General features: G+C 39.8%; 1 protein-coding gene and 1 pseudogene across 1 annotated transcript; both read left to right on the forward strand.

Moving 5' to 3' along the window:
* The first annotated feature begins 5,756 nt into the window (after positions 1 to 5,756).
* LOC132978535 (aquaporin-1-like) lies at positions 5,757 to 7,223 on the forward strand (annotated as a pseudogene).
* Positions 7,224 to 7,620: 397 nt separating this feature from the next.
* Positions 7,621 to 9,781, forward strand: LOC132979271 (aquaporin-1-like). Its single transcript, XM_061044939.1, has 4 exons — positions 7,621 to 8,045; positions 8,153 to 8,317; positions 9,276 to 9,356; positions 9,441 to 9,781. Exons 1-4 carry the CDS (start codon positions 7,692 to 7,694, stop codon positions 9,633 to 9,635), a joined length of 795 nt encoding a protein of 264 aa, XP_060900922.1. The 5' UTR covers positions 7,621 to 7,691; the 3' UTR covers positions 9,636 to 9,781.
* Positions 9,782 to 13,391: the final 3,610 nt, after the last annotated feature.

Here is a 13,391-nt window from a genome sequence, read left to right on the forward strand (position 1 = left end):
TGTCGCTTGATGTGTTTTCTTGTTATTTAGCCACAACATGTCAAAGACATTGCACATTTATCTTTTCCTAAATCATTGAAAACTCTCACTTAACGTCTCTCCAGATTGAACTCTAGTGTAGCAGCACAACGTATCTTTAAAAGTGATTTGTTTAAGAGACAAATATGTTGAGTGTGTTTGTTTTTTAACATTTGCTCAAGATCTTTGTTTGTGGTTCAAGATTTATGCCACATTTAAAAACAAAAAAAGTTGACCAAAGTGCATTGAAATCAACTTAATAAAACACTAAGGCCAATTTAAAGACGACTGGACATAAAATAGTAAGACGCGTTTACGCTAACACTAAAGAAAAAAAGGTTAAATAGGCAACATGCATGTACTAAAGACAAGGAATTCATTGTGTTTTAGGTTTGATTTAAAACAGGCAGTGTGGGGCGCTGGTGGCACAGTGGTTAGTGCGCGCACCCCATGTATGGAGGCTATGGTCCTCCAAGCGGGCGGCCCAGGCTCAAATCCCACCTGTGGCTCCCTTCCCGCACATCATACCCCACTCTCTCTCTCCCTGACTTCAAACTCTATCCAGTGTCCAAAAAGCCCAAAAATAAATCTTTAAAAAATTAATAAAACAGGCAGTGTGGGGGGAAAGCTGAACATGTTGGGGCAGAGGGTTCCATTGCTTTGGAGCTGCCACTGAAAAGGCTCAGTCACTCCTGAGCTCCAGCTTTTACCGCGAGACCGCCAGAAGCAACTGGTCTGTATCTGAGTGTCCTTGATAAAAGATGTGCTTTTAAAAGATCTTAAAGTTTAGGTTGGAGCTAGCCCATTTAGTGGTTTAAAGGTTGGAAATAACATCTTAAAAAGCAATCCTAAAAACACATAGTGGGCAAGTGATTAGAGGCCAGAATAGGGGAGATGTGCTCACAATACTTTTACCAGTAAAAAGGCAAGGAGCACCATTATAGCATTATGAACCAACCAAGGAGAGTAAGATTCTTGGCTCACGTCAAAGTGAAGTGCATTACAATAGTTGAGACTGGTGGGATGTTTCAAATTCAAATTCAAATTCAAAAAACTTTATTTGTCCCCGGGGGGCAATTTAAAGGCACACAGAGCAGTAAATTAACAACAGTGCAGGTAACATACAAGGTGTCAATTTAAATATAACTTAAAGCTTAAACTTAACTTAAAATACAAAATAAATAAAAAGAGTAGACATAAGTGGACAGTGATTGGAACAGATGTATACAGAACTATATGTAGTAGTGAACAGATGTAAACAGATTTTTGTGGAAGACATACATGCGTGTGGTAAGCATAGCAATGGAAAGACACATTAACTTTACAGTATAGATCACTGATCAACCCTGTATCGCTGAATATGGCATTTCCACTGGTGTCAACTTAAGTTACGAGAAAAGACAAAAAGCGTGGTCAACTCTTTGACACCTTACAAATATTAGGCACTCAGTCATTCTTGCAATTTCCTTTTTTTTTTTCCGTACCACCTAGCTGTCTTAGCTGATTGATAGATAGCTGCCCTCGCTCATGTTTTCATCAGGGGAAGCACCAGATGGCAGCCTGCCAGGCTGATGAGTGTTCCTCCCCGGTTGCAAAGAAGAAGCGTACAGGGGATTTTTATGAATTGCCCTTTCTCTGATTCCAGGAAAAGTTTTATGTTAAGTATAAGGCCCATTATGGCTCAGATTGCTTACGCTATAGACGGAGACATTTGGCCTTAGCAGGGTTTTTGGAGGTCCGACCATGAGGCGAACTTGTAGGGCACTTGAGCTGAAGTAGAGTGTGCCCACAGACGTGTTCAATTTGGCCATGAACATATCCTTTTTGAGCAAAGACACCATGAACAGTCACCCTCTTTGCAACAGCACTTAGATACCCCTTCTGAAACAGTAATTGGAGCAACAACAAAAAAGATGGATCATTTATAAGATCCAGCCTTGCATGGTAAAAAGCGGCAGTCCTCTCTTCTTTTGAATGGAGCCAGGCTGGTGAGGAAGCAGGAGTAAAAATCGTGTGCTGCAGCAAAAGAAATACAAAAATAAAACCTCAGGGTTTTCCACCCAAATTGTTGAATCTGGCTTGGCGTTTGTTATAAAGCAACATGACGTAACCTGCAGAGACTTTGCAGTGGCTGATCAAATATGTGCAAGAAAAAATTCTTTGTGGCTTTATTTCTACATTTACCTAAAAATATGGGCCAAAAGATAAACTACTGCCTTTATGATATCGTTCCGTAAGTGTAAACCTGGTGTCAGAGTGACCTACTTTGCAGTGTTTTATAAGCATTCAAACTTGGTTATCAGAGATAAGAATGAGAACTCAGACCGTTTCTAACACGATGTTTTTCTGCTGCTCTTTCTGTTTTTGCACGACGTATGATTTTCATTTATTTTAAGCAACAGTGAGGTACAAGCCTTTGATGTTTCAAGTACCGTTTAACTCTGCCTAACAGACAAGCGTACATATTGATTATATACTTGACTTGCTCCCATTTCTGCATGGTTGAATTCTGTGTTCATCCTATAATCTCTGTGGGCCAGAACACAATAACAATCCTCTCAGGGCTTCTTCAGAACACCTGCATCTGGAGGTTATTTATATCTCGAAATGACGAACAGCATTTATGTCCTATTTACATGTAAAAGCCAGGGGAGTGAACATCACTGATGAGAAGATGACTTTATCCCAATGTTTTTATGTAAATTAAATCCTCATAAACCAGAAAGAATTTGGTCAATTGAAACCATCATTCTGTCTGACCAGCTGATAGGACAAAGACATTGATTCGACAAAGCTTTTTAATTAGTCGAAACATTAGTAAACGTCCCTGAGTGAAGAATGAGTAATCAGACATTTGAAACATTTAACATGAAGAGAAAATACTGTTATTATGATGTAAAACTACTTAATTGAAATATATTTGGTAGATAACAGCAGATAAATTAGCATTCAACACAGGAACACTGGATTTAAACACGGATAATGTATTTTTATTTCATGGGCACTTTAAGCATGTTTAGCTGACTTTTTTTTTAACCTGCTCACAGAGCTCAAAGCGCTCAGTTGAAAATTGTGTAACTTTTGGAACAGCCCCAAGGTCACATCTTCCTCAACGTGCAATCGATATCAGGAAGGGCCGCAACCTGTGGGCTTTGTCAACAACGATGGCGGAGAAGAAACTAATCTGGCTCGTCTGTTCGAGGGAACAATTTCCAGGTCTATAGGGCTGCTGCTAATGCCAGGACAATATTCATTTTCATTGTTTTAATGTTTTCTTGGCGTTTTATCCTTGAATAAAGGCAAATATTATGCACATGGAGCAATCTGAAACACACCTAATGGTCATTACCAAAGGAAGTGGAGGTTAACTTCCGTAACCTAGCAACAATAAGCGCTGGTGAGAAGCACTCTGAAACTGGGGGTGTGAGTGCTGCCAGGGCAAAAAAGGGACATATTGGACATAGGCCCAGACACTGTTTTCATCACAAAAGGAAAGCCAAAAGGAAGAAATTAGTTTTTTGTTTTAAACATTAAAGAGTGAAGGTGGTGAGCTGTTCCATTGGTTAGGGGCAGATACTGTGAAGACTCAATCAGCCCTATAAGCCCAGTTTTGGGCACATCAAGGAGCAGCGGATTGTTTGACCTTAGAGCTCCAGCTGGAGTATGAACATGAAGAAGTTCGGCTAGATAAGGTGGTGCCAAATGAAGCCAAAATACCCTCCTCAATAGAAGCTGACATGAATGGAGTCATTTTAACCCAGAGTCCGTGCAGTAGGGATTGGCTCGTGGAGCCATGGTACTGCTGTCCCACCCCGTCAGCTAACCAAAACACACATTTTACTTACAGATAAAACGGCAGAAATCCAGAATTAAAAGGACACTTAATAGAAAAATTAACACACAGAAATCAACTTGATGGGAACTAACTTAAATGACAGAAACCATGTTCTATTAAATATATCTGACGTGTATTTAGATTTTATAGTTTGACCCATGTCTAATCAGTTTGAACAGAGGAGGCAGGCTATTGACCAAAGCTGCAGCCAGTCAGTAGGAGGAGCGCCTAATATTTTTGTTGGCTTCATTTCGTAGAGCTGTCATGTCGTCCACCTTTCTATACAGTCTATTAGGGCTTTCACACTTGCAGAAATCTCCTGAAAAAATTAAGGTTATATCCCGGAGAAGCTGTATATATGAACGCAAACAGCCAATTGCTAGCCATAAGCGTGATTGATTTGCAGCATTTAAGAATCATTTAACTTTTTACTGTTGACTTTTTATGTGTTTTTTTCAATGTCAATCCCTATTGGACGTTTTTGTTGTTGTTACATCTTCTGACTGATAATTATGATGCAGAATAGATCACATCCTGAGTGTACATCTTGTGCAGAGCTGAGGTTTTTGCGTCAAGGCTCTGACCTCTTCACTCTCTGAAAGAGGAAAGTCTGGGCTGAGGGCACACACAGGCACGCACACACACACACACACACACTCAGAGCTTATATGTGTGTGAAGGGGCGGAAGGCAACAGCATAGAGACATTATCAGACATGCACGTACCATGAGTTGTTATCCAACAAATGAAAAGTGAAGGATTTGCAGGACCCAGAAAGCCGGTCTCCCTCATGAGATTAGAAATCATATATTTACTGTCAGTTCCTCTCTCTTTTCATAGGTTTTTTATTGTATGCATTTTTATTACTACTCCTCTTTCTTTTAGTAATAAATCCTACAACCTCTGAATTATGTTATCATCAGTCATCTCATGTATCTTAACTACAAATAGGCTCTAACAGATCTCTGACAGAGGATTTAAACAGTGTTATAATTTGGAAAGAGAAATGAATGATAGATAGAGATATTTGCTGTAGCTGTGCAAGTAAAGCAACATTTCTCTGATAAAAGTGAAAGAGTTAACTCTTGTCAGAGTTAAAGGTGATTCTTTGCAGTCTTATCCTTTTTTATACCAATTGACAAGAAGACTAGGAGCAGCGTGCCCTTTTGACCCCTTTGTCCGTTCACACAGAAAAAAAAAAAGTACAATCGGAGGCTGGTTTCCTTGTTGTGAATTCAAAAGGTCCCATATCCTTCTCACTGGCATGCTGCTGATGTTCACTTCAATGTGGCCGGCTCTGTGTGACACAGGCTCAGAATAGAAGAAGAAGAAGAAGATTTAAAGATAGGGATTCACAAAGAGCTTCTAAATGTAATGGGGAGTGAGTGTCCTTCACATATCTGATGGATGTCCGTCAGACCTGTATTATCTCATGTGCCTGGATAAAAGCCAACTTATATTGAAAGGGTTTTATAAATTTAGTATGCATTGCATTTGATTAAAGTCCTGAACATTTTGGAAGAAAATCTACTTTCAATTACATTACAGCGGTAATAATAAAAAAAATGTACATTTACATTTGGCTTGAGCATGGGTTATGTCATGCATGCAAACTGCTGATGGCTGCAGGTTTTGTATGTACATATTCTAAAACTTTGCTCTTTTTCTGATAATTCAAAAAGGGTTCAGGTCATTTAACTCTTTATGTGAAGAGGTTTTCTATTTCACTTCCTCTTTCGTTGTTATGGTGTCAAATGAGTTGTGAACAAGCAGCACCGCCTTCTGTTAAACTGGAAAAGCACTAACAGAGCATGAGACATGGAGGTCATGTGTGTCTCTCATCTGCTTCTAATCAGGCCTGATTATTTAAACACACACAGCATTACTGATGTTTTCAAATTGGCTGCAGGGGAAACCACATCCCTGCCTTAGCGACAATCTTTGGTCAGCAGGCTGCCCAAAAATCTGCCTCTGTGACTTGAGTCTGACACTTTCCAGGTAGTCACGTCAGAAATCAGAATGTGGGCATTTTGGAGGGCAATCCTGGCCGAGCTCGTGGGAATGATCATTTTTGTCTTCATCTGCCTCTCAGCCGCAAAAATCGGGAGCAAAAATAACTCTAACCCTGACCAGGAGATAAAAGTAGCTTTAGCATTCGGCTTAGCATTTGCCACACTAGCTCAGTGTAGTAGGTCACGTTAGTGGCGCCCACCTGAATCCTGCAATCACCCTGGGCCTGCTGGCCAGCTGCCAGATGAGCATCGTAGGAGCCGTTTTTTTACGTAACCGCTCAGATGTTGGGAGCAGTGGCTGGCAGTGCCATTGTGTATGGTATCAAACCTCAAACAACAGATTCACTCGGTGTTATTAAGGTGTGGTGGAGTCAATGTGTGTCCAATTTTCCTGAGTAATGTTCTCATTAATGAACTACATGTACTGCTCAGGCTGAGTGACATTTGGGGAATTGGCTGACTACTTTCTTTGTGAAAATTAAAAAAACTCACAGTCCCAAATTTGTGTTGTGTCAGATTTTCATTATCACTTCTTGTTTGCTGCATGCAACAAAGACAGACCTCTTATCAGGATGTGTATGCATTTTCTGCAGAAAGAATCAGTCAGGCAGCTGAATTCTTAGAGCATCATCTGATAGTTTTCCTTAACATGATAAGTTTCATGTTAGATATTTGGGCTTCTTTATTCAAGAGTCAGGCAATAATAGTTGCTTGAAGTATGATGTGTTTGTACAGAAAGCAGCATAGTACGTTTCATGTTTAGATATTTTTTAATAATTGTTTAATGCTAAAGTGGGGGCAGAATAATCCCCAAATCTTCATCATAAACTGTTCATCCATAGAAAAAAAGAAGCAGTGTGTTTTCTCTTCTTTTGCAGCTAAATGGAATCAGCCCAGGTCAAGGGTTCGGTGTAGAATTCCTGCTCACACTTCAACTTGTCCTGTGTGTTCTTGCTGTCATGGACAAACGGCGAGATGTAAATGGATTTGCACCTCTTGCCATCGGACTGTCAGTAGGGCTGGGACATCTTGCAGGAGTGAATGTGTATACTGTATTGTCAAAAAGATTTCCGCCCTTCTTAATTTGGAAAATGGTTTCTCCATCTCATTGGAGCCAGATACAATGGATTGGCATGGGATGAACTGGCTGTAAATCAGGTCTGTGTGTAATCTGCTGATGCATAGCCAGAAATGTAAGTGGTGTTTTCCTTTCCTCTGGTTTACAGATCAGCTACACAGGATGCGGAATCAACCCGGCCTGGTCGTTTGGGCCGGCAGTCATAAAATGGTCCTTTGAGAATCATTGGGTATGGATTTTAAGTCTTAAAATATTTTCCCAGTTTTGGAATACAAAATGAATCCTAAACATACGCTGTCCTGTTACTTTGTTCTTCAGCTTTACTGGGTAGGTCCAATGAGTGGTGGAGTAGTGGCAGCTGTTCTGGATGATTTTTCTGCTGGCACCAAGAGAGGAGCACCTTCAGCCAACGAACCGGAGTCCTTTTCTGTTGTGGCTCCACGATGGAAAGTGAAATTCATGAGCCACTTCTCAAGGAGGTTAAAGACTGGTAAAAAAAAAGAGGAGCCAGTCTGAGTGCAAAGTATTTCTTTATACTGCTGTTTTTGTTCTGAGTAAAACACTTTTTCAAAATAAAGAGTTCCATCTTCTCTCTGACGCTCAAATGTGTGACCTGAAAATTGGTGCAGCATCTCTTTTTCCTGCTTCATCTCTTCTCTCCTCCCCTCTGCACACAAAACCCCTTGACTATAAATACCAAAGCCACGTAATTATTGGGTTAACACTGCAGACACATTTTGCAGCAGACATGACAGAAATAAAAAGCTGGCCGTTTTGGAGGGCCGTGGCTGCAGAGTTCGTTGGCATGTTGCTCTTCATCTTTATTGGCTTATCGGCCATTGTTGGAAAACCTTCCATTGCTGTTGTTCAGGAGCTGAAGGTCTCGCTGGCCTTTGCTCTGGCCATTGCCACGTTAGCTCAGAGTTTGGGCCACATCAGCGGGGCACACTTGAACCCTGCAGTCACTCTTGGCCTGCTGGTCAGCAGCCAGATCAGTGCTCTCAGATGTGTTGGTTACATCCTGGCTCAGATGCTCGGGGCAGTTGCAGCTAGCGCCATTGTGAATGGATTTCCGAGCAGTGGAAATCTTGGTGTTAACAAAGTAAGAAGTCATCCTTGTGACAGTAGACCTTTCAAAAAACTTGAGATAATCTAGGGTGTATATTCAATTTTTTTTTATGATTTCGCTGTTTTGTGTTTCTCTTGCAGCTTTCCGACAATGTGTCTGTAGGACAAGGCTTCATCATTGAGTTCCTTGCCACCCTTCAGCTTGTCCTGTGTGTGATAGCAGTGACCGATAAGCGACGCAGGGATGTCACAGGCTCTGCACCGCTGGCTATCGGCCTGTCAGTGGGCCTTGGACACTTTGCTGCTGTAAGTAAATCACATTCCTACAATACTACAAAATCTGTGGTGGAGAAAACGGCATCTTTTGACAAGGCCACCAGAGGAAGAAAAATGATTCCAGGAGACAAATGAATGTGTTGAGAAGACCCTCATTGGAAAAAGGTGAAACTTAAGCTGAGGGAGAGGGACAGAAAATGTGATTAAAGTAATTTAGGGAGGACACAATAGAGGCACTCTTAATTACAACAGTCTTTGCAGTAATTGACCATTTACAGGAGGTTTCTCTGTCAGATTGCTTTTTTAAAACTGTTAAAGGTGTTGGTTGGTATTTTTTTAGGCAATTTTAACTATTTTCAATAGAAATGCTGTTCAGTTAAGGGTCTATTTAAAGACCACTCTTCCTCGTTGAAAATACAATCTTCCTCTTTGGCAGGAATGGTCATGATTCAATACTTTTCCTCCATGCCTTGTTGAATCATTTTGCAACTTGTGCGTCTGATGCCACACACTAGTAGGAGTTCAGGAAGCGCGTGCAGCTAAGACAACTGCGATGATGGCTATGCATGTTAAATGTCAGTTTTGTATTTTTCTGGCAAATTGCAGAGTTACAGATGGGAAACAGCCTTCATTTATTCCGCAGTAACTGTTTAATACAAGGTAGCCATGACAGGAATTTTCAAAATCATGCTAAAAATGTTCGCTATCACATGTGAAACACAACACGGGGAAACTCCAATTAAACCAATGCTAACAATGAGATTCAAAAAAAGTTTTATCAGTTTAAAAATCCGAATATGAACACATTTTGCATGTCAACAATTGTAATACATTTTACTGTATTGTATTATTACCTTGGGAATCAGGGATCTACCAAAAAAAATTATGTGTACATTAATGTGTGAACTACACCCCGAATGTATATAAATGACTTTATTCTTAATATAATTCTTAATATGTATTCTTAACTTAATAATTGCTTTTACAGATTAGTTTCACTGGATGTGGCATCAATCCTGCGCGCTCTTTTGGACCTGCTTTAATAAAGAGTGCAATGGAGAACCACTGGGTAAGGTCAACTCTCTAACTAATCTCTAACTTCATATTTCAGTTTGTCGAAGGTGAATGTAGCTGATTTCTGCTTTCATACCAGGTGTACTGGCTGGGGCCTATGTGTGGAGGCATAGCAGCATCTCTTATCTATGACTTTCTTCTGTATCCACGAACAAACACCCTGAGAAGTCGCAGGAACGTCCTGCTTCATGGTCCGGAAGATGAAAATGACGACGCTGAAATAATTGAAGGAGGCAACAGCAACCCCGGGCCGAGTCAGTGGCCAAAACAATGAACAACATGCGACTTTTGATCTTTTCTACCTGCCATTGCTTCTTTGAACACGATTTATTTTACAGATATGCTTTAAATAAATATGGACATTTTTGTGTTTATTTTTATACCAGTGAATACTTAATAAATCATTCTTTTCATCCAGTTTCAGGGCTTTTGTCTCAAACATTTTTTTTTAAATGTCATAGTTCATTGTAAGGATGTAATATCCGTCTTTACATTGTGTATTTACTTAAATAACACAATGTATAGTTAGACCTGCTTGACCTTGACATGAGTTTCTTTAGAATTCATCACTTCACAGTATAAAATATTACCCTATTCAAGGTGTTTGGCGACAATCCCAAAAGTCTTTTTGTAGCCAAACAACACAAGGATGTGGATCAGGTAATTGCACATAAAAGCATTTTGTCAATCAGACAAGATGTGGCCATCATGGATATTTCCTGTTTGGCGAATGTCCTCTCGATCTACGCACACAGCCCCTCTCACATCCCGTTTTATGGCTTATGGGTATTTGATGATCCTCCACACCCTGGGCTAAAAATTGAATAACCATCGAGTGACTTTAAACCCAACATTTCTCAACAGTCCCCTGTGGTCTGAGCGCACACCAGCCAAGTAGATGCGAGTTATTGTTGACTTAAGAACCAATCAGGGGGCAGGATGTGCTGTGTAAGGATGCATGTCCTCTGTCCCTTAAAGGAGGAATAATGCTCTTGTGTGTGGATCGGCAACCTCACAAACCTACTTTATTTTTGATAAATTCATGAATGGGGCATAGCTCTGCTGATGGCTTTATCTCCCTTATATGACATGACACTTCTTCACATGCTTTTTTATGGTGGAATTTCAGAGGCCGGCCATGTGACGGGCAGCCAATCTAAAATCTCTTTCCTTTGTGTGCATAACCTCCGAGGTCACAGCATTGTGTTTAGCCTCTTGTTTTGAAGTTTGTCCTCAACAACATGGACAATGCTCTTTTTGTTTCCCCTTATTCATTTTGTCTGAAACTGTCCTTCATCAAATGATTTGGCTCTCATGTTGAGCTTGATTATTCCCTGACTTGGCATGGGAGAGTTTTCAGTGGACCTCTCATTATACTAATTTACAAAATAAACAACTGGGAATAAAGGGCCTAACCTGATCTCAAACTTATCCATATTCCATATAACCCAAAATATGGTCTATACATCTAACGAACATCATCCCTTTACAAAGCATAGCAAAACATAAAGATAAGAAAGTAATCTTCTCTTTCTACTCCCAATTTCTGTAAAGCGTTGTATGCAATTTGGCTGTTGATAATTTCACTACAGAAAGTTTTAAGTCAAACTTTCTAAATTAGAATATGTAGGCACACAACACATAAACACAATCCTTACACACAATATAAAAAAGCAGCTGAACTGAAAAAGGGGGTTCAGAAAAGAGGTTTGACACCACTCAACTTTATACATAAAGTATATTTGATTGTACTGTGTTACCCCAAACCCCCTAAACAAACACATTATTCCACCTGCTGCAGTAAAGATTCACTAGCAGAGCAAACATGTATTGATCCATGACTGAAAATAACGCCAAACAAATGCACTATTAACTTCTGTTCCAGTAATATTTGCTTTAAGCTACAGTGCTAAGCTGTTGAGCCTTTTTAAAGTGTTAGTTAGAACGTAGAGACAGACTAACAGATTGTTAGGTTTGGACTATTTAAGAGATTAAAAGTCAAAAATAGATAAATGGAAACACCTGCATTTACAATGGGGATAGAGCGACCTCATTAGAACCCAATAGACATATAAAGTAACAACTCCAACTGTTTAGGACTTGCCTTTAACCGTAACCTTTAAGTTAAGCAAACCCCCCACCTCCCCACCCCTCAGCTCTCTTCAGCCTGTCTCCACATACTGACTTATGCAGGGCCCTTATCTGCAGCCTACGCGCCATGCTCACTCCCTTTCTGCTTTTCATCAGCTTTTGGCAAAGATTCAATAAACGTTGGGTCTGACAGGGAGACTGTGGGTGACACAGATATCTGTTTAACTGTGAGAAAAACTCTACACATGAGAAACACGGTGCCAATCCAAACTGCAGAGTGAAACAGTTTTTGCTTCCCCTTTTTGTGACCGTTGCAACCAGACAGTTGTCATGAAAATCACCCCTCAGCTCTTTCCAGATGACACTCCTGGCCTACATTTTCACAACTTTATTGTTATTCTATGATCATCAGCAAAACATCTTTATGATCAGTTAACTGCCTTTGTAACTGCAGGGCTGTAGATACTTCTTAAAGCATGCCGCTGAACGGTTCCACTTAAGGAACTACTTCAGACGTCCTGACCGAACTACTGGTACAGATCAAAACAGGTCACAGTGTTCACATTGGTTATTGCCAAAGTTGAATACTGTATGCATAATACTGATGTTCACTGAATGGTGACCTCACCAGCAAAATTCAAATCAATGTATTAACTCACATGATTAACAGATATTTTACAGCTAAGAATAATCACTGAAACAGTCATATTTTGTTCTTATTTTTATTGTTTCTGGTGTAGTTAAAATTGTGTTTACATTGACATTTTTAAATACGGTGTTAAAAAATGATTCTGTGTCTAATAAAAACAGGCTCCAAACTAAATCAACAAAATGATGATTTAATCAACTAAGCACATGTCTGTGTTAAATGTATGTGTTTAAAAAAACACACAGATCACGCAGGCCCTTTAATGATTAACGTCACGATTTAATGCCCCATTGGTTTTAACGTTCTGTGTGACACTGTTGAACAGTCAGTCTAATGGAAGCATTCAAGCCCTGCAGCTCAGTAGTTTAAATTCAAACTTTTATGTTCATAACATACACATGCAGACACAGACGGGGAAAAAAAACAGTCATCTGACTGTTGTGACCTCTGTTGAGCTAGATAAACACTGCAAGAAATGGTAGAAACTTGGATGCCCTGTGCACAGATAATGTCAGTCCTTATATATTGGTGCAGGTGATGGAAGGACACATCATCTTGACAGCAAATGAGGAGATTCACCCCACACAAGAAGGCTGAATAACTTTTTCATTTAATAACATTCTCAAACAAACAACACGTTTTGCCCGCATGGCTTCATCTGCAAGAAATGACTTTAGCCCTGTCATGGTTTGATCAACAAACCATGAGTCTAAATATGTTTTTCATATTATTTTGAAAACAAATCTATAAAGCAACACAATTAAATAGAAAGCAATACATAGTCAGCAGAGTTGTATGTACAACGCTGCATTTTTTTGTAAAATCATGCAGAGGTTATCATCAGGAAGGGGTGGGTTTCAAGTTGTTCCTGCCAGGGCACAGGTCTTCCACACTAATACACGTACACCAACTTACACATGCTGATGACTTATGACAGATTCTGATGAATGGTTCTTTTTGTGATTCCTGTATTTATGTTCGTTGTTGTTAAGTGTTTTTATGTCTGAAACCCTGTAATTTGTGCTGCTGCCTGTCTTCACCAGGACGCTCTTGTAAAAGAGATTTTTAATCTCAATGAGACTTTTTCCTGGTTAAATAAAGGTTAAATAAAAAATAAATGAATAAAAGACAGCTACCAGTTATTATTTATTGTGTCCAAACAGAGCTGTGATCTGACAGCTCCTGTGGAAGACAAAAATAGTGTGCAACACCGCCACCCTCTGGTCTGAACTGGGTCATCCGCTGCATGAGGACAGTTAATAATGGAGTAAAATAAAAAAAAAACTGAGT

The sequence above is a fragment of the Labrus mixtus genome, chromosome 8 (assembly GCF_963584025.1).
Source record: "Labrus mixtus chromosome 8, fLabMix1.1, whole genome shotgun sequence".
Taxonomy (NCBI): domain Eukaryota; kingdom Metazoa; phylum Chordata; class Actinopteri; order Labriformes; family Labridae; genus Labrus; species Labrus mixtus.

What these genes read in the sequence shown, in the direction of transcription:
- LOC132979271 (XM_061044939.1), top strand. Translation starts at nt 7,692, where the DNA reads ATGACAGAAATAAAAAGCTGGCCGTTTTGGAGGGCCGTGGCTGCAGAG. An exon ending in GCCTTGGACACTTTGCTGCT is followed by an intron (nt 8,318 to 9,275) that starts GTAAGTAAATCA and finishes TTGCTTTTACAG; the next exon opens with ATTAGTTTCACTGGATGTGG. An exon ending in GTGCAATGGAGAACCACTGG is followed by an intron (nt 9,357 to 9,440) that starts GTAAGGTCAACT and finishes CTTTCATACCAG; the next exon opens with GTGTACTGGCTGGGGCCTAT.